The following is a 27,037-nucleotide window of genomic DNA, read 5'->3' on the forward strand; positions in this document are numbered from 1 at the left end:
AAGGTGCCAAAGAGCTCCAGCAGCGCCCTCTGGCCCATCCCCGCTCTGCCGTCCCCTCCCTTCCTCTCCCCTCCCTTGCCCTCCCCTCCCCTCCCCTCCCCAAGCCTCTCACCTGGCAGGTGGTTTTGTCAGTAAGCCAGAGCTCTCCAGGTAGGAAGTTCCCATCCCATTCACTTGTGGTTCCCTGGGCCCTCAAATTTTCATATGATTCTCAGTGCTCCTTTTCCATCCTTATTTACTGGTGTTTCCTCATGATTTCAAATGCATCATTGGATAGGGAGTGGGGTGCATTTTCTCTGTATTTGCTTATAGACATGAAAGCTTTCATGTTTACCTAGGGTTGTAAAATTTTGCTTTGAGTGTGAAAACTTTTCTGTGGTTTTGTTCCTTTCATACTCTCGTCTCCCTCCCCGCCATGACCCCCCTCCCTCTTTTCCTCTTGGCTGCTTCTCCCCCTCTGCCACAGCCCAATTCTATTTCTTTTCTTTGAACCAGAACTCCTGCAGGTTACTTATCATCTCCAAGTCTTGAATCTGTCACCTTTAGAATGGGCTTTATAATATCGCTCACCTGACCACCACACATGCATGCCCAGGGCCTTGCACACAGTGGCTGGACAATGAATGTTCAATTTCTTTCTTCCTCTTTATTGCTCCATCCACATTGGTCATTGTCTGCTATAACTGGTGGAACCCTCTGGGCTCAGGGTGCTAATCAGCCGTCAGGTGAGAACAGGACTTTGGGAAGGTAGAGTATGGATGCCTCCATCATTTTCTTTTGGTCATTGAGCATGATTCTATAGAGACGCTGTGTGAAATGGGATGGACTTAAAGCTCCTTTCTGTGGGCCTTAGGCCTTCAGATAGAGATCTATAGAAATAGACATTTTTTAAAATAAATATTTTATTTATTTAGTCATGAGAGACACACAGAGAGAGGCAGAGACATAGGCAGAGGGAGAAGCAGACTTCTTGCAGGGAGCCCGATGCAGGACTCGATCCCAGAACCCGAGGATCATGACCTGAGGCAAAGGCAGATGTTCAACCACTGAATCACCCAGGTGCCCTGAAATAGACATTCATGATGTTACTAATTGGCCTCAACTTTAAACAGACCACCTTGAATCAAAAGTAATGCAGATGTCTCCAAATGTGGCCAGTGACCCCTCACTCAGGTATCAAGGGGTCAAGGCTTCTTTGTATCAGGTCAAGGAAAAAAGCAGACATGAGGACCCCCAGAGCCCCTTCTGACACAGGCTGTTTGGGGGCTCTGGGAGCTGACCTCTTTCTCTAGCACCTTCTCTGTGTCAGGTTATTCCTGAGGCTCATTTCCCAGACTGGAAACTGGGGCTGGCCAAGGGGCCCTGTGGTCAGGGATTATTGCTTCAAGCAGGAAGTGTTTAGTGGTTTTCATTTACTTGTAGTTGGAAAAGGAAAGGCTGGATCTTCCTTACAATAGAGGCAGAAAATCAGCAGGACTGCTTGGCCCATTTTACCTTCAGGAGGGAAATCAGAGCTCCCTCAGGGTGCCTGGGGCCCCATCTCCAAATGGCTCTGCCACCCAAATAAGGGAGACTTTCTTCCACAGGTCTTAAGTCAGAGTGATGTGTGAAGCCAGTCTCACAGCTTGTGTGACCCTGGGCATCACTGTGATGAAGCAGGAGCTCTTGCTCTGCGGTCACGTTGGTACTGGCATCTGGTGCGATTCTTTTTTTTTTTTTTTTTTTTTAAAGATTTTATTTATTTATTCATGATAGTTACACAGAGAGAGACAGAGAGGCAGAGACACAGGCAGAGGGAGAAGCAGGCTCCATGCACCGGGAGCCCGACGTGGGATTCGATCCCGGGTCTCCAGGATCGCGCCCCGGGCCAAAGGCAGGCGCCAAACCGCTGCGCCACCCAGGGATCCCTATCTGGTGCGATTCTTAAAGTCAAATGCTACTTGGAGAATCAACCATACAGTAGAGAAGAAATATATAAGGATATCGAAGAATTGAGTGATCTGTGCCTTTCCTCCCTTACAGAGGGTTTATACATCTTTTTTTTCTCATATCAGGCTATTGGTAAAAATCCATCAGGTAGGGACGCCTGGGTGGCTCAGCAGTTGAGCGTCTGTTTTAGGCCCAGGGTGTAATCCTGGAGTCCCGGGATCGAGTCCCACATCGGGCTCCCTCCATGGAGCCTGCTTCTCCCTCTGCCTGTCTCTGCCTCTCTCTCTGTCTCCCTCATGAATAAATAAATAGAATCTTTTTAAATTAAAAAAAAATCCATCAGATAGCTGTCAAAAAGAACCCCTTAACATTTTATTTTTTTTTATTCTTTTAAAAGATTTTTTATTTTATTTATTCATAGAGACAGAGAGAGAGAGGCAGAGACACAGGCAGAGGGAGGAGGAGGCTCCATGCTGGGAGCCTGATGTGGGGCTCAATCCCGGGTCTCCAGGATCACACCCCGAGCTGCAGGCGGCACTAAACTGCTGCGCCACCGGGGCTGCCCACCCTTAACATTTTAAAAGTTGAGTTTCTAAAGGCCACAGCCATGGTTATAGTCCGGTAGAAATTAGAAATAAATAAGACTAGTGGCATCCGGGTGAGCTGAGGTGGTTAAGCATCTGACTCTTGATCTCAGCTCAGGACTTGATCTCAGGGTCATTCGAGCCCCGGGTTGGGCTCTATGCTGGGTGTTGAGTCTAAAAAAAAAAAAAAAGAAAAAAAGAAAAAGAAGGCTAACCTCCTGTTCCCTAAGCTTGACTATTTAGAAATTAAAAATGCATTCCTGGATAATTACCAGGGTAAGGAGGGTATCAAAAGGGAGATTGTAAGCCGTCTCAGAAGAAATGAAAAGGAGAGCATGTTATACCAAACCTATGAGCCATAGTGAAAGAGGTATCCAGAGGAAAACATGCAGCCCGCAGTAGCTTCGTTATTAAAAGAGGTGGAAAATAAGGATGATGTTAAAGTAATCATTTTCAGAGGTTTGGAAAAAATACAATAGATTAAATAAGCCCAAGGAAAAATAGAAACAGAAAGCTAATTTTAATGAAACAGAAAATAAATGGAAAGCATTAGGAAGGAATATCAATTTAATTGCTGGTTCTTGGGCAGCCTGGGTGGCTCAGTGGTTTAGCGCCGCCTTTAGCCCAGGGTGTGACCCTGGAGACCCGGGATCGAGTCCCAATCAGGCTCCCTGCATGGAGCCTGCTTCTCCCCTTGCCTGTGTCTCTGCCTCTCTCTCTCTGTGAGTGTCTCTCATGAATAAATAAATAAAATCTTAAAAAAAAAATTGCCGGTTCTTGGGAAGCACTAAACATAAAGGTTTACCGCATATGATCCAAGAGAAATGTCTTGAGTATCTGCACCTTCGTGCAATGGGATATGGCACTGCCATAATAATTACTTTAAAAGCATTTATAAGAGGAATGAGTGGAATGTTTATGTCCAGTGGAAAAGCAGAATCAAAAATTTCATTTATAGCATGGTTATTAACTATGTGGATACCATCTCCCATCTCCCTCCTGTCCCCAAGCAGTGAAGAAAAGTCTGAAAAGAATACAGACTTAATTAGGTGGGAATGGAGTGTTGACACTCATGACAACACAGAAGGACCTTGAAAACATTATGCTTATCTGGGAGAAGCCAATCACCAGAGACCATAGACCATAGGATTCCATTAATATGAAATTTCCAGAGGAAGCAAATCTATAAAAACAAAGTAAATTAGTGGTTGGCAGGGTCTGGGGGATTGGGGGCTTAAGGAGTGATTGATAGCTAAAGGGTATGAGGTTTTTTTGGGGGGGTGATGAAAATATTCTAAAATTGATCGTGTGATGGTTGCACGCCCCTGAATATGCTAAAAAACCACTGAGTCACACATTTTCACGGGGTGAATGGTATGATACGTGAACTGTATCTTCAGCTGCGGCAAAAAAAAAAAAAAAATCACACCGGTTATCTTGGGGGATGGGAATATCCATGATTTCCCTTTTGTTTTTCCACCCTCTTCTGTAGTTTCCAGCTTTCCACGTTTTCCAGATGTAATTCTACCTTCCTTGTATAATGGAAACGATGATGAACCACTACAACACTTTAAGGGAAGGATGTTCACAGTTGGCCTTTTAGCAGAAAAGGCAGTGATGGGAAAATCTGCTAGCCTACCTTCCGAGGGAGGTTGTGGGGAGGTCTCGGAATCCGACCATCCGGAGACCAGTTGGCCCGGATCCTGGCGCTGTCAGCGGCGCGGGGCTGTTCTCCTGTAAGTCAAGGAGAATAAATGAACCATCATTCGCCCGAGCTCCCTTGGGGGCAGGGTCACATCTCCGGGAAAAGCCGGGGGTCTGGGAAGCCGGGGCTGGCGAGGAGCCGATTTCCAGCGAGGTATGCTAAGAGGTGCCAGACCCTGCGATCCGAGCGCTAACTTAGAGAAGGCTGTTACTTATATAACTTCCTGTAATTGCCCGGCAGGAGCCGTGGCCGAGAGCCGCCCTCTCCCCTGTGCCGAGCGAGCGGGGACGCGGCCCTGCCCTCCTCGCAGCCCCTTCACTTCTGCCTTGGCCCGACGCCGAAATGCCATTTTAAACAGCAGCCTCCGTCGTCCTTGCTGAAGATGGGGAACTCTTACGCCGGACAGCTGAAGACGACGCGGTTCGAAGAGGTCCTGCACAACTCCATCGAGGCGTCCCTGCGGTCCAACAGCCTGGTGCCCCGGCCCGTCTTCTCCCAGCTGTACCTGGAAGCCGAGCAGCAGCTCTCCGCCCTAGAAGGTACGAGACGCGCGTGTGTTATTTTCCTGCGTTGTGTGCAGCTCGGGTTGCACCAGCACTGGGAACTCTTTCTGCTCCCCTCTGTGTGCAAAACGTGGGGAGAGAAGTATCGGAAAGGTTGCACCTACGTCTTTACTTGCCTAAGACTATTTTGGGCCACAAAGTGACAAGGAGTAAGATTACCCTTCGGCTCCCAGGAGGAAGGAAGAGGGCTGCGGCGGACGGTAGTTGAATTGGTTGTTCCTTTTGCTCTCATTAGGTTTGATGTGCTCCCTGGATGAGTGAGAAATTTTAACACGCTCTGGCCCTCGGTGATACACATATATTTTTTCTCTCTGTCCCGGGATGCACGGCCATATCTTTGCAGATTAGTCTAGGTGGTTTCTCTGTGGGATCGCAGATACAAGAGCCCTCTAGAAACTTTGAAAACCCAGGAACAGACCCTGATGAATGGAACGTGTGCCAGGAATAAAGGAATAAGTTATATTCGGGCATGGGGACAACTTTAGGATTTACTTAATTATCCAGAAAATAAATTGGTTGTGTGTTCAGTCTTCAGTTTGCCTCTTCGATAGCCATGTGCTTTCATGTCAGAAGTAACCCCACAGCAATCCCTAGGATGAGGCAGTTACTGTTAAGCTAAATTCTTGTGGTCAGTTTATGCCTCCCACTGGAAGTTCCCTGCAGACTGCACTTAGATATCGAAGGCAAAAAGGACCGTTGTTTAAAACAAAAATTAATTAAGAAAGCATGCCAGGTCCTGTAGTGGGGAGGTCACGATGTCTGTGGCTCCGTGTCAGTGTGCATGTGTGTGTGTGTGTGTGTGTGTTGGCAGGTGTGGGGATGGCTGGCGAGGAGGATTGCGCATAAGGGAAAATGAGGCACAGAGTTGCCGGTGTGGTATCTGATAGTTCCTTATTCTAGCAGGGAGGCGTTCCTTGTGTCCATCCTTGAAATGTCCTTAACCATTAACTTTGCAAACAGCACCAGTAAGGACCTCAAAATGCTGAATGAGGGACTGGGAGAAACTGGACTGTGCTCAAAAGCACAAACGAGGAAAACCAAGAATTCTCTGGTATGGAGAGCATGCTCATTTTCCAGCAGGGGAGGCACTGCTATCAACACTGGAGGAGACGCGCTGTGTTTCTGGTTAGCTGACACGCTTATGTAGAATGTGTGCATTAAACAGTCATCCTTAGCTACTTTCAGTATCGGAAGGCTTTGTTGCTAATGATACATTAATGACGGTGACAATGACGACTTAGTCCCCCTTAAAATCTACAGAGTGCTTTCCACCTCCACCTGCTAAAGCGATGAAATCCCACAATTTGGGAAGATGGGAGGTGGGTTTGCTTGCAGGTTGCAGCGTCAAGGAGTGCCGGAGTCCTGGAGTTCACCCTTGGCTTTGGTGGCTCTGTGATGGAAAGGCGGCAGACAGACAGGTGGTTAGGTAGGTGGGGAGTGCTCACCTGTGGGGAGAGAAGAGCAAGGTTCCCAGTCAGCTTTTCCTTCTGCCTGAGGTCTCTGGGACTACCTGGGAGGTGGCCTCTGGAAGTCTGAACATTCAGACTTCCTGGGATACTCCCGGCCCTGCTGATAGGGCAGTGGGCCTGTGGCACTTTCCAGGGACAGCTTTGAGGCTTACCCTTCTCATGCCTACCGGGTTGAGGACTGAAGGCACCTTGCCAGCTGCTCTCCTGTTGTACAAAAACCGGAGCAGGCCCTCCAGCTTTCCCTGTGTGTCCACACACGGAATAGAAAAATCCTGCCGGGGTGCAGGAAGGACAAAAGAGGGGTTTGGTGGGAAGGGGAAGACCCACTTTTTAGTGTGCAGGATGTCACCATAAACCCAACACACAGCTCTGCACCTGGTTGTTTCTGCGTCATAAAACTTGGTGCAGACGGCCTGCACTGGCCTCACCTTGTTTTGTGCGTCTGTCTCTCTGCCAGGGTCTCTTATTGCCGTCCTGCCTCAGACAGTGACATTAAAGGTGGTTTTTATGGCCAGGGTGCTGGCCTACTAAACACCCCTGGGTCTGTTACCATTTTCTGTGTTCATGAGGGCGATTCAGCAGGGGCTTTTATGACTTTGTTCCCTGGATTAGAGGTCTTACCACCTCCTTCCAGGGGGAAAAGGCTTTATGTGTTGTTTACTTTTTCAAGAGAAAGACCAAACAAAACATACCACCCCAGCATCTTGAGATAAGTATTAATGAATTAAACAAGAGGCAGTTAATTCTCGGAACCCCATCGCCTTCAAGTGTCATATGGTTTTTAAAATTTTTTAAAGATTTTATTTATTCATGAGAGACATACAGAGAGAGGCAGAGACACAGGCAGAGGAAGAAGCAGGCTCCCTGAAGGGATCCTGATGCGGGACTGGATCCTAGGACCCCAGGATTACAACCTGAGCCAAACACAGATTCTCAACCACTGAGCCACCCAGGCGTCCCCATCTGTTTTTTTTTAAATTTTTTTTCTAGTGGAAAGAAAACAAAATTGAGCGTAAACATCACAGGGAATAGCCTCAGGCTTCGCAGAGTGAAGTAGTGAGCCAGCATCTCTGGGTACCTGTGTTTCCGCGTGAAGGTCCTAAGCTCCCAGTCCGGATGGTTTTGTCTGACGCCGTTAATGCCCTCCTCCCCCCGGAGACCTTGGCCAGCAGGCTGGTTTGGTCTGCTCCTGGCCATAAGTCTCCTCGCCCTCACTGCTCTGCCCGACTGATCCCTTCAAAGGCCCTGGGATGTCTGCTGTAGACCTTTGACCTTTGAGGTCCGCTTTCTTATCAACTGGATTTTGAGCTCTTTCTTAGACTCCCTGAGGCTTAAGACTGTCTCTTTCATTCTTTCTGAGCGTCTGAATTCCTCTCCCTTTTGGCTTAGCAGAATAATGAGCAGACAGGCATTCCTGGGCGCCCTCAGAGCATCCAGTGGCTCTGACTTTCTCGCCCCTTTTTACTCAAATTGTTGGGGTCTTTGCCATTCTCTCTGAGCCCCTGGAGCCCTGGCTCAAAGACTAGAGAGGATGGTACAGCAGAGATTTGGCGCCACCCACCCCGCAGGTGGCTGCAGGACGGTCCCACCCCCACGGGGACCTGCTAGGGACCTGCTGCATTGCTGGCGCCTGGGGTCTGGGCGTGACTCCATCCCCTTGGTGAGAGCCACTCCACGCCTGCATTTAATGGCAGGAAGGAAGCATCTGAAGGGAGCTCCGGAGTTTATCCCCACCCCCCCTTGTGTTCTTCCTGGGTAATCTTTTTACGGTCTTCCTGCCACCTCTGTGTACTGGAGGCTCAGAAAGACAGAGACACCAGGAATTCTTCATTTCCGGCTCTGCTCTACCCAAGGTCACGGGCCTGAGCTGACTTGAAATGTTTCTTCTGCCTTGTCCCATGGGCACCTTTAACATGGTGGCCACAGTGAAGGCACATTCCCAGCACCCTGTCCTGATTAAATCCCATCAGGAATATTCTGTGTAACTCTGAGGGCCGGATTCCCCCACATTCACCATAGCAGCTCAAAGCACCACACTGTGAAGATGCAGGATCTGCTGCACAGAGAGGGTGAGTAACTTGGCCGTGGCCACACAGACAGTGGCAGGCCCGAGGACTGAAACCTGAGCTCCCTGATTCCCAGGCCCTCTCTTAACACCACACACGATTTCATCATTAACCTAGAACCACTCAGCCCACTGGATGGAGGGTGCTAGGGCCCAGTGAGAGGAGGTGCTAGGGCCCACTGGATGGAGGGTGCTAGGGCCCAGTGAGAAGAGGTCAGAGAAGTGGCAACAAAGAAACCAGAACTAAAACAGGAGACAGAGAAACAAAGAAAGAAGAAACAACAACGGTCTTCCAGCCCTACTGATGTAAGGAAGGTTGTAATGACCCTCTTCTGAGAAGAAATTTGCATGCTGTTTCTTAAATGACATTTAAGCCTGGACAAGTTGAGAAACATCTTCACCAAAAACGTTTGTTAAAAGAAGTTAGGACAGGGATGCCTGAGTGGCTCAGTGGTTGAGCATCTGCCTTTGGTTTAGGGCGTGATCCCGGGGTCCTGGGCTCGAGTCCCACATCGGGCTCCCTCTGAGGAGCCTGTTTTTCTCTCTGCCTGTGTCTCTGCCTCTCTGTGTGTGTCTCTCATGAATAAATAAATTTAAAAAATCTTAAAAAAAAAAAGTTAGGACAATACTTCCATCGCCTTGGAAATTCATTTATATGCACCCCCTCCTCTAGCAGGGCTGGGTACACAGGCCACAGGGGTGTATGCTCACATCAGCGGGGCACGGGTCTCCTGGGCACTTCCAATGCACGAGCATTTTGCGGGGTGCCTGCATCATGGAGATGAGTGAGGGCAGGGACCCCACTCTCTGGGAGCTGAGAGTCTGTGGGGAAGGACAAGAAGCTCATGCGCAGGGAGCAGTGGGATTTCTGTGGCCAGTCCCTGGCTCTCCTGGCCAGTTCCATGTTTGCCATGACTCCTACAATGTGACTGCCCTTAAAAAAAAAGAGTTTCCTAAAGTCATAACATGCCTGGCCCTGTTCTGGAATGGTGCTTTGTGCATATGTGACAGATTTGGGTGTGTTTGTGTTTCTAGTCATGTCTTTACACCCATTCTTCCCTTGGGGATAAAGAAAAACGTACAGTTTGTACGAGGCACTTCACAGGATGTTTTGTATTCTGAAAGAAGCCGAACAGGTAGTGGCAGGGGGTCTGCATGGGCCTCGGGGGCACTGGGGTCCTGCCTGCTGGGCTTCTGGGCTGTTCACTAAAGAACTGTGGGCTGATCGTTGGGTCTCTCCAGGCCTCAGTGTCCCTCTCTGTAAAATGGTCTATGTCTTAATCTGCGGGACCTCCCACAGAAGTATTTTTGGGGTCCTTCATGCGCCATTCTTATCCACCAATTACGTACTTACTGAGCCCTCGTGCGTGTGCAGACGCCCGCACTCTGGTGGGTGGAAAGAGACACGAACCTGAATTTGAAGTCACGCGTCCAGGCATGGAGCTTGAGGCCATGACCTTGAGAAAGTCCTCTGATCTCGTCTTTTCCCCTCTTAGCAGACACCGGGGGTTGGGGGGGTGGATGACTTGGTGCGTGTCTACAGGGGCTGGATAGTTACTCAGTGGCTGAGACTTGTGGGCCGCTTCCTTCTGCCTGACTCCCCCCTCTTCTTTATCACTTCCAGGTGGTAGCCGTGCAGACAATGAGGATGAGGAAGAAGAGGGAGAAGGGGCACTGGAGCCCACCTGTCCCCCGAATCCCTACCAGATGCACCCTCCACCCGAAGGCTGCTGTACCACAGACGGTGAGGCTGGTGGCCGGGCAGAGCCCCCACTGCCCGGAGTCTGCAGCCCTGTGCCCCTGGGTCCCCCGCCCTGCACCGTGGGCTGTCAGGCCCCGAGCCCCTCCGCACTCTTTGGACAGCCTCAGCTGGACACATGCATTTGGATCCAACAGTTCAGTTTTCTCCAATGGTTGCTTAGAAGCTAGAATCGATTTCCTAATCCGGGTCTGTTTGCACCGTGTGCATCACTCAGACTGATTAGTAAGAATAATGTTCCTCTGCTCTATTCTCTACGGTTGGAAAAGGCACATGCTCTTCTCTCAGGAACCCTGTAGAATCAGTGACGTGACTCCTGCTGTACCGTTGAGGTTCCGAGGCACAGAGATGCCTGCTGGGGGTGGGGTGGGGTGGGGGGGTGGCGCCTTCGTGTGGCGAGAAGAGCTCGTGCTCTGTCCTTGGGGACACTTGCAGTAAACCCCCCAGCTCTGCCTCTCAGGAGCCGGACAGCCTCTCCGAGGGGCGTACGTTCCTCCGTCCTGTTGCCACACCAGTTGAGTGGTGTCAGCTAATTCATTAGTTATGGGCCCCCCCTGCTAGAGATAAGAGGTACAAGAGCTCTCAGTTTCATGGAGCTATTCAGGTAAGCAGCCACTTTGCACATGACGTGGAAAGTGCTAACAGGATGGGGGAGTGGCGAGCCAAGGGTGCCTGGGAGCACAAGAAAGGTTCCTCACACAGACAGAGACTTTAGGGAAGGCTTCCTGGAGGAGGTGGCCCTTTATCTGGGTTTTGGAGGGTTAGCAGAAGTCTGTGAGACGGTTGGGGGAGACTGGGACATTCTAGATAGAGGAACTGCATGTGCGGTGGCTCAGAAGGTCAGGATATGGCCCGTTGGGGAGCTACTAGCAGTTTATTTAGGTAGGGGTCTGAGGTGTGGTTGGGCTGGGCTTGGCGCAGGGATCAGTGGGGTGTAGAGATGCCATGTGCCCTCTGTGTGGGCCTGGACTTGACGTTGTGCCGAAAGGCGGAGTGGAGGCAGGTAGCCCCCACTGAGGCTGCTGTTACAGGGAGAGGGAAACCAAGGCTGTGGCTCTTTGGGAGGTAGGACTTCCAGTGTCCAAATGTTAAAAGGTCACCTAATGAAAGAAGGCAACAGTGAACTCTCCAGTGGTTGTGACAGTGGTTTTCAAAGAATTTCCAGGTCAGCGCAGTAAACACACTGACCGTCCACGGCCCATTTACCTCCAGCTCATCAGGGGGTGAGCCCTGGCCTTGTAGGTAGAAGGCCTGCTGGGTGCTTGGCTTCAGCCTCAGGGACTTTGCTTAACTTCCCTAAGATGATAAAGGGGGGGCCCCCAAGCTGCAGGTTGGACCAGGCTCCATCCTGGCCTACCTCTCAGCAGCTCTGAGCAAATCATGGGACCTCTCTGAGTGCCCATTTCCATCTCCCCAGACTGGGGGCTGAGTCACTTCCCCAGAGGTGATCCAGTGAGAGCTTTGCAGAGCTTATCCTGGTCCAGGGCCTGGCACACTCACCCCTCAGGGCCCCCGGTCATGTGGTAGACTCTGGACACAAGGTGCTGTAGATGGTGAAGCAGGTGTACGTGGGAGGAGTCTGTTGACACCACTGTAGAGTTTTGCAGGAAAGCCTTGGGACCATCAGGGTCATGTTAACTCATTGTCTCCGTCGGTAACTAAGGATGGAACAGGCCTGGGGGATGGGGCTGAATGTGCCCTCATCCTGGAAGACTTTGGAGAGGGCCCGTCCAGATAAATCTCAACTGCTTCTCTCTTTTTTACTTCCAGATGTTTTAGGGCACTAATTTTTTGAATGGGAAATATATTTAAGAGCTCTAAAAAACAAAATGTTCAAAAGGGCACAGAGTGCAAGGCTCCTTGCTAACTTGTCTCCTTGTGTCCTGGTCACCAGTCCCAACCCCAGAGGCAGCCAGCATTGCCAGGCTCTTGCTTCCTATTCAAGATACTTGCCTATTCCTCATACATGTGAAAAGCGCAAGGTGTAAAAAATTATATAGATTACTCACAATTTCCTATGGGTTTATCTTGTGTACATTTTAATCGACAATTGCTTGTCTACAGGTTTTCCTGCTGAGTTTCATTTGGACACTAACGTGTATTATATGGTGAATAATCGTGTTTGGAATTTTAGTTTGTGGAACTAATGTCGAAGTCAGCCACATCCAGAGGTTAGGCTGTCCCTGGCAGGATCTGGAGCGTAGTCTTCCCTTTGCCCGTGGAGCCTGGTGCTGGGAAGCCCCTGGGCACACACGTGAGCCCTGTCCCTTCCTCCTAGGGTTTTGCCAGGCAGGGAAGGACCTGCGTCTTGTCTCCATCTCCAGTGAGCCCATCGACGTCCCTGCAGGCTTTCTCCTCGTGGGGGCCAAGTCCCCCAGCCTGCCGGACCATCTCCTGGTGTGTGCTGTTGACAGAAGGTTCTTGCCGGATGATAATGGGCACAACGCCCTTCTTGGTAAGTCCCTTCTCTGTGGTTCCATCTGCATGTAGGGCAGGGACAAGGGAGGCTCTTGGGGGTGGGCGATGGGCCCCTTTTGGGGCCTCTCGGTCAGCACATCCTTCTGCCCTGCTTATGTTCTTCAGTAGGCTCTTTCTATGTGGAATGGGAATGTAAATGAGATTTATTCTAAAGTGTGACTAACTTCTTATAGAGAGCCCATCATTTAAAGAATTGAAAAAATTTTTTTTTATTTATTCATGAGAGACAGAGAGGCAGAGACACAGGCAGAGGGAGAAGCAGGTTGCATGCAGGGAGCCCGATGCAGACCTCGATCCCAGGACCCTGAGATCACACCCTGGGCCCAAGGCAGATGCTTAACTGCTGAGCCACCCAGGTGCTCCTGAGAGCTCATCGTTTAGAATTAACTTTTCTGTATATATATGTTTGTTAGACCTTTTCTAAGAGCCTACCTGTGTCAAGAATAAGATACATGGAATGCTTACATGGCTCAGTGGTTGAGTGTCTGCCTTTGGCTCAGGGTGTGGTCCTGGAGTCGTGGGATTAAGTCCCACATCAGGCTCCCTGCATGGAGCCTGCTTTTCCCTCTGCCTGTGTCTCTGCCTCTCTCTCTCTCTGTCATGAATAAATACATAAAATCTTAAAAAAAAAAAAAAAAAAAAAAAAAAAGAATAGGATCCTGACCTGTCCTCCATGGTTTCAGAAGCTTCCTGGCATGAGGTGGAGGGAGGCCGGGGCTGAGTGTGTGTTCCTGCTTGCAGAACATTCATACCTTCTCCATAAAGTGGGGAGTGATTCCCACACGTGCCCTTGGCCCCTTCACCTGGCCTGGTGTCTCCTGTGGAGGAGGGCTGTAATGATCTGGTCCAGACATAGCAACAGGAACAGTCTTCACTGTAGAACAGACATTTCATGCCTGGTCCAGCCCCCACAGCTGACCCCACATCAGTGGGTATTTATTGAGCACATTCTGTATGTGAGGCACCATGTGGAGGACCCAAGGGGGGAGGTGGGGCGGGGGAGGTGGACAAGGATTGACCCACAGAAAACAAAGAAATGGTTCCTGCCACGAGGAGACACGGCCACGGGTAATGCTGGGAAGCAAGGCAGGTGAATGTGGGCTGGAGGGACAGCTCGGGGATAGTGACCAGGGAGAGAAAGGTTCTGGCCAGCTCTCTCTTCAGGCAGGTGGGGGCTATTGTAATTAGTTCTTGGAAACAGGAATAATCCCGGAAGATCCACTCGACCCAACGACCCAACGAGCCCATGGAGTCCTTCCTTCTCGGATTTCATTTGCTCAGGAGACCACTCGGGATGAAGGGTGCTGGGAGGACGGGGCTGGTGATTTGGTCCGCGTTTGATCTGGTGGCAGCCGGGGCTTTGGCTGGATTCCACCACTTTGTGACTGTAAAGGAATTGCGAGGGCAGTAAATCAAGGAGGTCCTGTGTCTTGAAATGTGGAGACAAGAATCTTTCAGTGCATTCACCACCAGCCCCTAACAGCTCCAGCTCCTCAGGTGGCGAGTGCAGAGGAAGTGGGGTCTTTGTTAATTGCTTGCCAAAAAGCCATCGGAGGTGGGTAACGAGGGCCGGTTGGTAATAACCGATGCTTTCTTCTTTTAAAATAACTTTATGCTCTCAGCTTGCACACTTAACACTGTTTAGGTTTCCTGCAATTAACCCTGATGGCTGCACAGGACAAGGTGGTCCTGCAGCTCTCGGGGGGCCTGGGCCCAGTGCTTTTTAGTGATCTATAAAATGGAAACTGTGAACTATCTTGGGGGAAGCAATGACTTTAGCTTCTAATTTATAATGCCCCCCCCCAATTTATAATGAAGGGAATCTTGCTTTAGTGACTTTGAATCATCTGAGGGATTTTGTCGGAAAAACTGAAAGATTGAAATCTAGGTGCCTGTTTCCAGTGTTTGATGGTAATTCATCCACATTGGCTGACAGCTAAGATGGAAGAAAACATCTGGCCAGAATGTTCTTTTCTTTTTTTTCCTTTGGAGGTAAATGAGTCCTGTGTTCATCCAGCAGGCAAAGAATTAAGCATTTAGGGAATGTATACCCTGTATTGCAGGTGGACTTGCATTTCACCCCGGGGCCCCAGAGTCAAGTCCAACCTGGTCCTTCCCTGGGAGCTTGCCACCTGGTGGGAAAGCCCAGGCGAACAAGGATGCAGCTCGGAGAGCTGCAGGAGGAAAGCTTATGGTACATCTCTGTGCAGCACCCTGTTGCTGAGGGTTCAGCATGCTGAGGCGCTATAGAAGGGTGCACTGAGCCCTGGTGCCAGGGAGGGTGTCTCAGGGGGTGCGCTGTTTGAGCTGGGCTCTGAAAAACTAGGGCGGCATTTTGCCAGTGAGAGAATGACAGTGGCAGCTAAACACTGACCATGGCCACCTTACGGAGCACTTACCGTGTGCCAGACACTGTACTCAGAATAAAATAAGCCGTGTGGGCTTATTTGAGGTGGGTGTGTTATTATCTGGCATTTATATAGGAAGAAACAAAGTCACAGAGATGTTAAGTGACTTGCAGGGTCAGTCGGCTAGTAAATGGCAGGTCCTGAATTTGAACCCAGGTGCTCTGGCCCTGGTGCTCATACTCCAGAGGATGGGGTGCTCTCAGGCATGGACACGAAGGAGCAGGGTGCGTTGTAGGCGCAGAGTGGAGACTGGGAGTGGGGGCTGCTTGGGCCCCACTTGGGAAAGGCTACAGTGCCTTTTTTTTTTTTTTTTAAGATTTTATTTATTAGAGAAAGTGAGTGCAGGAGCTGGGGTGGGGTGTGGGGGTGAGGAGCAGAGGGAGAGAGACAAGCAGACTCTGTGCTGAGCGTGGAGCCCAACACAGGACTCGATCCCACCACCCTGAGATCATGACCTGAGACGAGATCAAGAGACACTTAACGGACTGAGCCACCCAGGTGCCCCAGGAAGTCATTTTCAAGCTGTGGAAGTAGAGAGACGACTGTAATAGTATAACCTACCTGTCTTGTGTCTTCAACAATTACTAATACACAGTCGTGTTTCACTCCAACTCCTTCTCCTTGATCTTCCTAAGTATTAAGAAGCAAATCCCAGACGTGTCATTTCATCTGTAAACGTGTCCGTGTGAATCTCTAAAAAGTAAGGGCTTGTTAGAAGCCCTGTACTATCATCAGATCTAAAAAAAATGGAACAATCATCCCATGATATCAGATATCCAGTGTGTTCAAATTTTGTCTTACAGTTTTTTTTTTAATTTATATACAGTTTGTTTGAATCAAGATCCAAACAAAAGTCTCCCAAAGTGTTTGGTTGACCCGTCACTAATTCTCTCTTTTTACATAGGCCTTCTCTTTCCTAGTTTCCCCTTCACAGATTCTATGTTCGGAAAGGTTGAACTAAGGTGATTGCTGTGTTTTTTAACTTGCATTTTAGAGCAATCTCCTGGAAGCCACATGAACGTCTGATTTCTTTCCCCTTCGTCCAGAGGGAGAGCTCTTGGCAGGGGAGCTAGAATCCTTGCTGCAGGATTCTAGACAATCCCGGGGTCCTGTGGGTTATGTTTCAAGCCTGCTAACACACCATCAGTGTTTGTCCCATCTTTCCATGCCCGTTACCCACATCCGAATCCTGACACGGCTCTTAAGGCTTTCCCTGCCTCTTGGGTGGTGGACCTCTGGGTCCGTGTGCCCGGGGTGCGCTCCCGTCTGGGTCCCTCTTCCCACACACACGCAGGAGAACTGCGAAGGGAGGTGTGCCTCAGAGGACCGCCTTCAGAGACAGGAGTAGAAAGTAGATCCTTCCACACTCGAGGTGGAATTTGGCCAAAATATCAAGGCTGGGGGCCACGGACGTGTTTTTTTCCTCATTCCTCATTAGGTAATATTTATCTCCACAAACAGGATTGTGGCAGGAATAACAGAAACCAAACACAAAGTGGAAGAGGAGGAAATTCCCCACCACCCCAAAATGAACGTCTGTTTCGTTTTGCCTCTTTTCCTTCTCCATCCACCATCCACGTGGGGCTTTGACATGATTTTCATGGCTTGGCCCCACAGCATGGATGTAATGCTAGACGCTGGGTTTTTTCCCTTAATTTGCTGCAGCGAGTCAAAGATGATGCTATTTTTGTCCTGAGTCGCCGTTCATTTCCAGGGAGCGGGAAGGTGTGGCCCTTGTCTGCCTGTGGTGGCCCCGGCCTTAGCCTGGAGCCCTGCTCACCATCCGATGCTCAACCGCTGAGCCACCCAGGCCTCCTGAGACTTGTCCTCATTCCTAAGGCCTTTTAAGGAATATTAAATTTGCTTAGGATAAAACAGATCAGAAAACCCAGTAAGTTTCTGTAATGTGGATGTCCCATTTCACTGGTGGAGATGTGTTGAACCTCCACTAACGTGTTATTTTGAACGTCGGCCAGAGGCCTTTGGCGTACCCCGTTTAAAAAAGCAGAGCTTACCCACCCAGCCACATGGCCCAGCGGGGCCCAGGCAGGCTGACCTTTATAAACTTGCTGCCAGAGAACAAGATAGACTAGATTAGTCTCAGCCTCAGGGTCTCCCCTACCAGAGGACCTTGACCATAGAAACCAGACACACGAGTGGGCGAGGCAAGGTCTGAAGGAAGGCTTTCTTGAGAGAGTGGGTGTAAACACGAGCAGCCGTCAGGCAGAGAAAGCAAACCAGCACGTGTCCCCTCTGTGAACCAGCAGTTCTGAGTGTAGTTTGATCGGACTTTCTAGTTTGTAAAAGGTCTTTTCATGCAGAGTCTCTGGATTATAACCATTCATAGGAGGTAGTTTTGTCCCGGGGCAGCCTTTCTGGAGCCTCTCACGACTGGTGGAGCCTGTCCGTGCCCAGAAAGGCCCATTCAGGCCTCAGCAGCAGGATGGCAACACTCCTGCAGATATCTCCGCTCCACGGGCTGCCAGGCCCCCAGAATTCCCTCACCGCCAATCTGTGCACCCCGGAGCCCTCCTCGTTTCCCCGGAGGTGGGGGTGATGGTGCCTGGGGCTGAGGGGGGCAGGGTGGGGTGGAGGAGCGTCTCCATGACTAAGTCTTCTTGCTCCTTCTTCCGTCTGAACCCGGGTCATCCTGACCCCTGGCCCAGCATCAGGTGCTAGGGACCTTGGCCCTGTGGAATCTTCTGGTTGGTGGTACAGCGTGAGAATAGTTAGAATTTGCACGACGTCTGTATTATTTGAAGAGCATGTTGAAGGTAAGTTGGAGGCATTCATGGTTTGTTTCCTTCCCCTCCAGGTTTTTCTGGCAATTGTGTTGGCTGTGGAAAGAAAGGCTTCTGTTACTTTACAGAATTCTCTAATCACATAAATCTTAAGTTGACCACTCAGCCCAAGAAGCAGAAACACTTGAAGTATTACCTGGTCCGGAATGCACAAGGGGCTCTCACCAAAGGACCGCTCATTTGCTGGAAAGGCTCAGGTGAGCAGTTCGGTGTGGAGTGGGGTTGGGTGGGGAAGGGGGTAGGTGAATGGGGCGGGTCCTCCCAGCGGCCCAGGTGGCTGCTAGCATGACTTTGAGGAGAGTGTGCTCTACAGTCTCCGCAGGCACGATGGCAGGCAAAAGGTCAGGCCTGTGAAATCAGAACCTGCTGTGCATTATGGGTGTGTCTAGTGCCAGCCTGATTGCATGGGACATTTAAAAGCTGACAGAGGGCCACACCGTGCTGTGCTTTCTTGTGCCAAGTGTTTGGGGTGGAGGTCCTCAGCGGGGGGTGATTTTGTCCCCCATGAGACACTTGGGAACTCTTGGAGACCCTTATGGCCCCCGTGACTGGAGGGTGCTCCTGTCACATCTCAGGTAGAGGCCAGGGGTGCTGCTGGACATCTGGCGGTGCACAGGACACCTCCCCTCTCACAAAGAATTATCCAGCCTAAAATATCAGTGGTGCCAAGGTTGAGAAACCCTGACATAGCGAAATAATGGCTTGAATAATGCCCGTTCTCTCTCTGCCCCGAACCCTGTGAATAGAGAGGCCAGCCTCACATCCTGTCCTTGAAGAAGTTACTGGGCTTCACTCCTCTTTCCTCTCTCCCCATATCATGCCTAAGTCAACTATGGAAGGAAGAGGGCAGTGGGTGATGGATTTTCAGAGGCTCAGCCTTAGGAGGTCCCCGAGATGCCCCCACTCAACCAGCTGTGGAGGGACGTGTCCTAGGAGGGGTCTCAGCGAGAACTGCTTGTCCTCACTTGCCTGCGTTGCCTCACTTCTTGTCACCTGGCCTCCCCCTGGCCAGCTTCTGTCAATAGGAGGAAGGGGCTTCAGGAGGGCCTGGCTCTGGCATCCTCCCCCACCTGTCTCCTTTTCTTACATCACTCGATAAGTATTTCTTGAGCTCCTACTCTGTGCCAGTCATTTCCTGGGAGGCAGTGGTTCTTCCACTGTGGGACCAGATAAGAATCTTTTATCACTGGCTGTGACCAAGCACCTCACGGGCTAGAGGCGCCCCTGGGAGCCCATCTTCCCAACAGAGGGCGATGTTCAGGATGGAGTGTGCGTGTGCATGTGTAGGGTGGCGTATTGGCTATTCTTCTACCTCTGAGGCTGTTCTTTCCTTGGACTTGAAGGACAATGTGATGACTTATTTCAGTTGTCTGGTTTTTTTCTCTTCTTCCCAAATGCTCATGATGGTTCCCACTCCTGATAATCAGGCTGACCGTTAGATGGAGTCCCCTGCCCTTGGCACAGAGCACCCCCGCCTCCCCCAGCTACACCGAAGCAAGTCAGGAAGGTGCTGGCACCATTTTAGTTCCCTGGGTATCAAGCTCTCTTATAGGACGGACTCCAGTCTAGGAGAGCATTTCATAACTGGCGGGGAATTGGTTTTCATGCATACGTCTTGTGCCCCTTTAGAGTTCAGAAGCCGGCAGACCGCCGCCAGCACTGGCTCCAGCTCAGTCTTCCCGCCTGCGGAGAGCTCCGGGCCCCTGGCTACCTTCTCCGGCGAGCCCATTCCTGGAACTACCCCGAGCATCCCAATGGGAGCACAGCAGGCAGGTGAGGCGACCGAGAAGCACCAGGGGAGCTCCATCCACAGGCCTGGCAGGTCCCGGGCATGGGAGCTCGATGAGGCAGCCACACATTCTTCAAGATAACTAAGGCGTGCTTTGTACGTCATCTTTGTCTACGATGCTGTACGTTTCATCTTGAATTTGTAGCAGTTTCTGGCACAGAATGCTATGTTTTTAATTTGGAAAGATGTCCTGCATTCCTGTTGGCTACAGAATGTGATCCCCTCATTGGTGGTGTGGTGCATTGGGGTCCCTTGGCGCCCCCAGTTTGCAGCTTTGAGCTTGCTCCATAATGGCATCAAGTCAGTGCTGGCGCCGAGTTCCTGGAAGGGGGCAGGTGAGACTAGCTAGGGCCACTTAGGTGTGTGCAATGTGCCACGACTCTGTGTGTGTACCTGCTTGGGACCTAACAGCACCCTGCAAGCAGCCTTGCGTTTCACCGTGGCACTGCCGGGGAAGTCGAGGCTTGGCTGCTGGCCTAGATCTCATGAGCAGTAGGAGGTGACGTCAAGATTTGATAGCACATGTTTCTGGTTCGTGTGCTTGGTGTTTTGCCATTCTGAGCAGACCTTGTAAGCGTGATAGCTGTTACCATGGCAGCCGCCTCAGGAACTCTGGAGGGTTGGCTGTTCTGGTTCCTCTGGCCCAGAGGGTCTGTAGAGGGGCCTTGAGAGGGGCCTGTGCTCCAGCTCCCTCCCGGCTCATCACATTGGTAATGAAGAGGCTATGACGAGGGTTGGGAACTGTGACCTGCCACAAAGGCATCGTGCCTCCCTCTCTGCATGGTGTCTGCTCCTGTCCTTACTGCACCCAGGCCACTTGGGACCCCTGCCACCAGGGCGGCTGAGGAGGCCACTGTTTTTACCGTCAGAGTACCTGGATGTGAGTTCCAGTGCGGATACCTTCTGGTTGGGCAATTTGGGGCAACTCGTTTCAGTTCTTTGAATCTCTGTTTTTTCATCTGTAAAGTTGTACAATTTTTTTTTTTTTTTTTTTTGTGGAAGCTCCAACTTGGGGCTTGAACTCACAACCCTGAGATCAAGATCTGAGCTGAGATCAAGGGGTCAGATGCTTAGCTGACTGAGCCACCCAGGCACCCCAGAGAAAATCTTCTCTAATTTGCAGGGTGATTGTAAGAATTATGTTTGATACTAAGAGTAAATCCTTAGTGCTCGCTACCTGCCAGGCACTGCTCTATACACTCCACTTCTATTAAATCATGTCCTTCTCACGGTGGCTTGGTTATCGTCGTCTCTGTGGATGAGAAGGTTGAAGCACAGGGTGGTCAAGGAAGTTTAGTATGGTTACTCTGCTAGGGGGAGGCAGAGTGGGATTCAGACACAGGGCGGCCGGCTTCAGAGCTATGCCCTTACCCCCCTCACCGTGCCACCTCACCCACAGGAAATGTTTTGTGCTACCCCTGCTCTGGGGTGCCTTCAAGGCCATTCTGGCTCATGTGGGCACATCAGCAGTGCAGCGAGGCCCACAAGATTGGTACCCACAGTTTCCCCCAGCATCATCCTCAGGCCTGCGGAGCCCCAGCCCCGTGAGCAGCCCAGACCCGCCTGCAAGCCTGGCAGCTTTCCCGAGCATGTTTGGTACAAGCCTGAGTCTGGAGGGTGCGGGTGAAGGTGAGGGAGAAGGGAGGCGGCACAGCCTTGCCTGCACTCCTGGAATCCAGGGGCCCCACTGGCTACTCAGGTCTCCCTGGTCCTCCTTTCACCCAGGCCATGCTCCCTGGAACATGTGTGCACGTGTGTTTGTGTGGTCTCCGTGGGCAGACTCACTCATCAGCAAAAAGCTGGTTGATAAAAATGGAAGAAAAGTCATTTCCTGGGACGCCTGGGTGGCTCAGTGGTGGCTCAGGGCCTGAACCCGGATTCCCGGGATCGAGTCCCATGTTGGGCTCCCCACAGGGGGAGCCTGCTTCTCCTCCCTCTGCCTGTGTCTCTGCCTCTCTGTGTCTCTCATGAATAAATAAATAAAATCTTAAAAACAAAAAAGTCACTTCCTGCTAGCTGGGCTCACGGCGCGTCCTGTGAGCTGACTGTGCGCTCCCCCCTTCTCTCTGCTTCCAGGAGCAGCCTCTGAGCACCCCTCGCTAACTGCAGCCGTCGGTCCAGCGGTTCTCAATGGCAAAGATTCCCCGAAGCACCAACAGCTGGTGAAGAACGACCCTTCGGCCATGCCGCGGCCCTCGGCCCTGGGTAGCCTGGCCTGTCCGGGGCGGGGGGGGGGTCTCGCTTTTCTCTGGACCAGGCTGTAGCAGGGGTTGCGGGAGCCACCGTGCTGGGGCCACTGAGCCTCCTGGAGTTGCTGTGGTTTGGAGGGAGAGCCGGGACTGGCCAGCAGGTGCTTCCAGAGTCTGTGGGGCTGTGCCCGGGTCCTGGTGCTGGGTGGGCCCGCAGCTCCGGCCACCGACTCGGGGGGTGGGTGTGTGTGGGGAAGCAGTGGGAGCCCGTTGTGGTGTGGGTGGTGTGTGTCCTCTCTGTGTGGTGTCTGCTCCTGTCCTCACTGCGTCCAGGCCACCTGGGACCCCTGCCACCAGGGCGGCTGAGGAGGCCACTGTTTTTACCATCAGGATACCTGGACCTAAGTTCCAGTGGGGATACCTTCTGGTTGGGCAGTTTGGGGCAACTCTCTTCAATTCTTTGAATCTCTGTTTTCTCATCTGTAAAGTTGGAGAATTTGTTGTTGTTGTTGCCGGGTACGCAGCACGAGGGCTGTCGAGTTCTGGAGAAGTAGTGGGCAGTGAGGTGTCATGGGCAGACCATGGGCTCCCACCTCAGATAAATAGGACTTCAAAACTTGGCTATGTCTCTTATTTGTTGGGGGACCTTGGGCAAGCCTTCTGCCTAAATTGTTTCCACACCTGGAGACAAGAGTTCAGCTCTCAGGGCCGCTGAGAGGGTCCAATGAGGGACTATATGGAAATTCAGGGCACATCTGGCAGCTCCCTAGTGGGTGGCATAGTGGGGTCCCTCTCATCATCATCATCGCTGAGCTGGTCTTTTCAAGGAGGGCTCCCTGGAGGAGGTGACAGCTGAGCTACAACATGCTTGGGGAAGCATGGGCGATGAGAACAGGGCACGTGGAAGAGCGTGCAGAGGTGACTTGCGAGAGGAGTGGCCTGGGAATCTCTGAGCTCTGTGCTTGCCTGTTCATGCTTGGGAGAGCCATTTAGTGGGGGGCCATTTAGTGAGCCGGGCTTCCCTCTCTCCCCCTGCCCTGAGGGCTAACCCTGCCCTGAGGCTAACCCTGCCTTTCTGGGAGTAGCTCTGATGTCTCCTCCCACAGAGGGCTCCCTCCCTCCCTGGGATGCCCCAGGCATCCCTCTTACCTCTGGGCCATAGGTGTCCTTCAGGTAGTGAAGTGGGGCCCGTGTCATCCCCATCTCGGGCCCCGGGCACCCAGCAGCCGTGGACACGGACTGAATGGAATTGCCTTAACAGCACAGCTGAAATGTCAGACGTTCTGGGCCTTCCGGCCTGCTCTGGGGGGGAGGAAATCAATTTTAAGAAGCTGTTTCTGAAACTGCAGGAGGTGTTGAATTTGGGCTTGAGGGTTGTTGCTTGGTGGAGAAGTGCTGCCCCCTGCTGGGGGGGTGTTAGCAAGTGCCCGGGGTCCTTCCTTGGTGGTCCCACACAGGGGGTCCGGGTGCTGCATGTCCTGCAGTGAGTAGACTACACAGTGAAGACTTGCTCACCCCAAATGCCCAGTAGTGACCCCCTCGCCAGCCCCAGGAGGGGCTCCACGTCTCCCCCACCGCGAGAAGTGGTCCACATGGGTAGCACAAGGACGACTCCCTGTGATGTCACTTTGGGAGCATTGAAGAGCTGAGTCCACGAGGGGCGGCTGGAGCTTGTGTCCCAAAGGGGGAAAATATCTGTAGACCTTCCCTCCTTAGTGTCGAGGCCCAGCCCCTCTGGGGTAGTTCAGTGTGGTTTTTGGAGGCGCTGGCATCTTCGTGTCCATGGGAGCACCTCGTTGGCCCCCGAGGACAGGTGTTTGGGCTGTAGAAGATGTGGTGGAGACGGAACAGCCTTGATTGTAGCTGCTCCCGCCTTCCTGGGGCGGGGGGGGGGGGGGGGGGAGAGTCGAAGGAACCCACCTGCTTGAGAGCTTTGTGTAAACAAAGTACTTTGTGTTTGAACTTTTTATTCACTTTTGCTTGGTCTAAGGAAGAGGTGAGAATAATTACAGTACCTGTAAGAGACTCTAAAGCAATAACCCTCAAACTGCAGAGTGCTTAGGTTTAGCCAGGGTGCCCGTGAAGAATGGTCTTTTTTTCTCATTGTTTCAGAGATCTGGTTTCTGTAGGTCAAGGCAGGGCTCAGGAGTGGACAGTTTTAGCAAGCCTCTGCTGCTTCCATCTAGCTCCTTCTCAGACCAGATTTACAGAAACATTGCTCTCAACTGTGACTTTTTTTTTTTTTAAGATTTTATTTATTCATGAGAGACACAGAGAGAGCGAGGCAGAGACACAGGCAAAGGGAGAAGCAGGCTCCATGCAAGGAGCCCAACATGGGACTCGATCCGGGGTCCCCAGGATCACGCTCTGGGCTAAAGGCAGGCGCACTAAACCGCTGAGCCACCCGAGCTGCCCTCAACTGTGACTTTCAATGCCGGTTGTGACTTAGGGTCATTAGGGAGCTCAGGACCCTCATGATGCCTGGGTTCCCCAGATGCTTTTGGTTTATATGGGATGGGGTTACGTTCAGGCACAACGTGTTAAAGGTTTCCCAGGTGAGTTTCACACGTAGTCATAGCTGAACAGGTAGCTCTAAACCTTGGGGCAATTTTGTGTCGGATTGCTCAAAAAGATATGGTAACCAATTCTTGGTATTTTGCATCACCCAGGACCCTAGCATGAGTCAACCCACATGCTGGTATCTAGCGTGGGCAGAGATGACTCAGGAACAGCAGCGAGTACCAGCTTCTGTTCCTCTGGGTTTCTCTGGCCTGAAGCTAGCGGTCAAGGCCAGGGTGGGAGCGGAGCACAGGTGGAGCGGTACTGCCCCCCAGTGGTGAAGCTGCGGTGGTGGGTTCAGTGTGGCTGAGGCTTGTCTGCTAGAAAGGCACACGCTCTCCTTCCCTGGAGCGTTTAGAGGAGGAGGGGGAGGAGGATGTGACCTTGGGGGCCGCCGGTCAGTGGGCCCAGACTCTGTGCTTTATGTACATGCTGTTTAGCCTTTATCAGACCACCTTTCACAGTAGAGTTTATGATCCCATTTTAAAGACTAGGATATCAAGGCTCAGAGATAAGACACGGCACTTGGGTGGTTTGGAATGAAATGTTTACCGAAGGGGACAGGGTATTTCCTCATGCCCGGATGCTTCGTTAACAGCTAATGACCGTTGTCAAGCTCTGATATCTAAAAATAGCAAGTGTTCTCCAAATCAGGGGAATGTTCTGGAGCATTGTCCTTGGTGACAGCCTAATCCATACTCTGTTGTCTAGGTATCTTATCAAACTCCGGGCCCCCCAAAAAACGCCACAAAGGGTGGTCTCCAGAGTCTCCATCAACTACAGATGGTGGCTACTCCCAGGGTGGTGGGAACAGAGCTAAGCATGGTAAGTGACAGCAGCCTTGCCAAAAATCCAAGACTTGGGTACTGGTGGTGGTGCTGCTTGTGGGGTATGGGTGTGTGTGTGCCCATATGTGTGTGTGTGCATTGTGTGAATTGGTGAGGATGTTCTGGGGGGCAGACTTGGGTATAAATGAAGGGTCTCTCATATGTTGGAGCTGCACAACAGAGGCCAAGGGTCTTGTATGGCAGTGAGGTAGCTCCTTGACCCTAAAGGAATGTAAAAGGGGCTTGCCTGTCACATGGCAGAGAGATTGAAGAGGAGATTGTGTTGTTCGGTAGGAAAGGCTGGATCAAGCGACTGTGAAGGTGCTTTGACCTCAGGAATATGTGATTGCAAGCCTTGGGTGCTCCCGTAGTGGGGGTAAGGGTGAGGTGGTAGCAGATGCGTAGGCCGGCCTGATGTCAGGTCTGCCGGTGAGGGAAGCCCTGTTCCGTGTGTCTTCTAATGCTCTTGGCATGTTCCTAGAGAGCGCAGGCATGTCCTGCATGCCCCAGGTTGGCTTGGTGGGACCAGCTCCAGTCACCTTTCCTGTTGTGGCCTCCGGAGAGCCAGTGTCTGTTCCTGACAACTTGCTGAAAATCTGCAAGGCAAAGCCGGTGATATTTAAAGGCAAGTATAGCAATGAGACAAGTGGTGGTGGTTGGGGAGCCTAAAGGAGTCTGCAAGGAACAGACCACAGGCTGATGCCAGGGCTGTCCTCCTGAGAAAACTCTAAGACCTCTTCCAGGGCAATGAAAGAACTGAGCAGACCAGTCACTGATCAGATGCCAAGAGTTCTAGAGCTTTGTCACAGTTTTCCACAACGAGCCCAGGTAAAATGATTCTGTTCCATTGTTCATGGATTCATTTGTTCAACCTCACTGAGCTGCTGCCCCAGTAACAGATCCAGTACAAAGCACCAGGGACTAGAAATGGATCCATCAGCCCCTTGCTGTTGTCACCCTGGGCCATGAGTATATTTTGACTATGAAATCTGACTTTGGGCAAACATGGCCACGGTCTGCATGTGGAAGCATAAAAGAAAACTAGATTTGATGTCTGTTCTGTGACAGTAGGCTAACGTATGCTGCGTGGAGGTAGATGTTTGGCTCAACTAAAGAAATCCCTCTCTAGTGAAAGAGGAAATTTGAAATGTGAAGCTTTGGCATAATTTTTTTTGATGATAATATTTACTGGTACCATGTGCTGGCCTGTGATACACGCACACCCACATATACATGCACATTCAGATTCTTCTTAAGTTAATACTCTATTTGGTATCGTGTTTGTAGGAATAGAGGAGAGAAGGCAGTAGGAAAGTGGGAGAGATATCTTACCCCTTAATTAAGAAATAAGAGAGGCATTCCTTTCTTTTTCCTAAAAAAACAAAACTGGACAGGGTATTTAGGAAGAAGGGTGCAAATCTGGGTTTTGGATTGGGCATGAGGCAGGGCCAATATCCCGTTGGGTCCTATTTGCTGATTAGGGTGGAGGTCAGCGTGCAACAGCATTACATGTGTTCTTCATGTGGATGTTATGTGTCTGGTGGGCCCTGAGAACACAGTGGTGAGGACACAGAGCACGGTGGTACGGGCGGGACTGCACCTGCACCTCCCCTGAGCCAGGGCCCCCAGAGAAGTCGGGGTGAGGGTCCAGCAGACCTGCATCTAATGGCTACTGACCTCAGATGTGGATCGTCCTCCTTGTTTCTCAAGTTCACTGCACTTTCTGGCAGAGGTGCTCTGAGCCATGTGTCCCTGGCTCTCTCCTCCTGCCTCTACCCACCACAGGCCCAAACCCTACCTGTGCTTTCAGACCCAGTCTGTGCCTTCTCCATGAGGCTGCCTCAGTTTCCCTTTCACCTGGCCTCCAGTGCAGCTTCAACTATAATGTTGGCAAACAGTGGTACCCAGCTGT

The 27,037-nt window shown here is 51.3% G+C and overlaps 1 protein-coding gene across 9 annotated transcripts in view; it reads left to right on the forward strand.

The window, feature by feature from the left end:
* Nucleotides 1–27,037, forward strand: part of GREB1 (growth regulating estrogen receptor binding 1) — a 90,507-nt gene that overhangs the window by 10,845 nt on the left and 52,625 nt on the right. For 8 of the 9 annotated variants that reach the window (XR_005372104.1, XM_038560799.1, XM_038560798.1 and 5 more), the window contains exons 2-9: nt 4,459–4,757; nt 9,940–10,059; nt 12,353–12,529; nt 17,776–17,958; nt 19,391–19,534; nt 21,627–21,755; nt 25,010–25,123; nt 25,607–25,750. Coding sequence is in view for 8 of the 9 variants with exons in the window: in XM_038560799.1 (XP_038416727.1) it covers nt 4,601–4,757; nt 9,940–10,059; nt 12,353–12,529; nt 17,776–17,958; nt 19,391–19,534; nt 21,627–21,755; nt 25,010–25,123; nt 25,607–25,750 (1,168 nt within the window). In the remaining variant the exon portion in view is untranslated. The remainder of the gene's footprint in view (nt 1–4,458; nt 4,758–9,939; nt 10,060–12,352; nt 12,530–17,775; nt 17,959–19,390; nt 19,535–21,626; nt 21,756–25,009; nt 25,124–25,606; nt 25,751–27,037) is intronic. The other variant, XM_038560795.1, reaches the window with a different exon arrangement.

Source organism: Canis lupus, chromosome 17, assembly GCF_011100685.1.
Source record: "Canis lupus familiaris isolate Mischka breed German Shepherd chromosome 17, alternate assembly UU_Cfam_GSD_1.0, whole genome shotgun sequence".
Taxonomy (NCBI): Eukaryota; Metazoa; Chordata; class Mammalia; order Carnivora; family Canidae; genus Canis; species Canis lupus.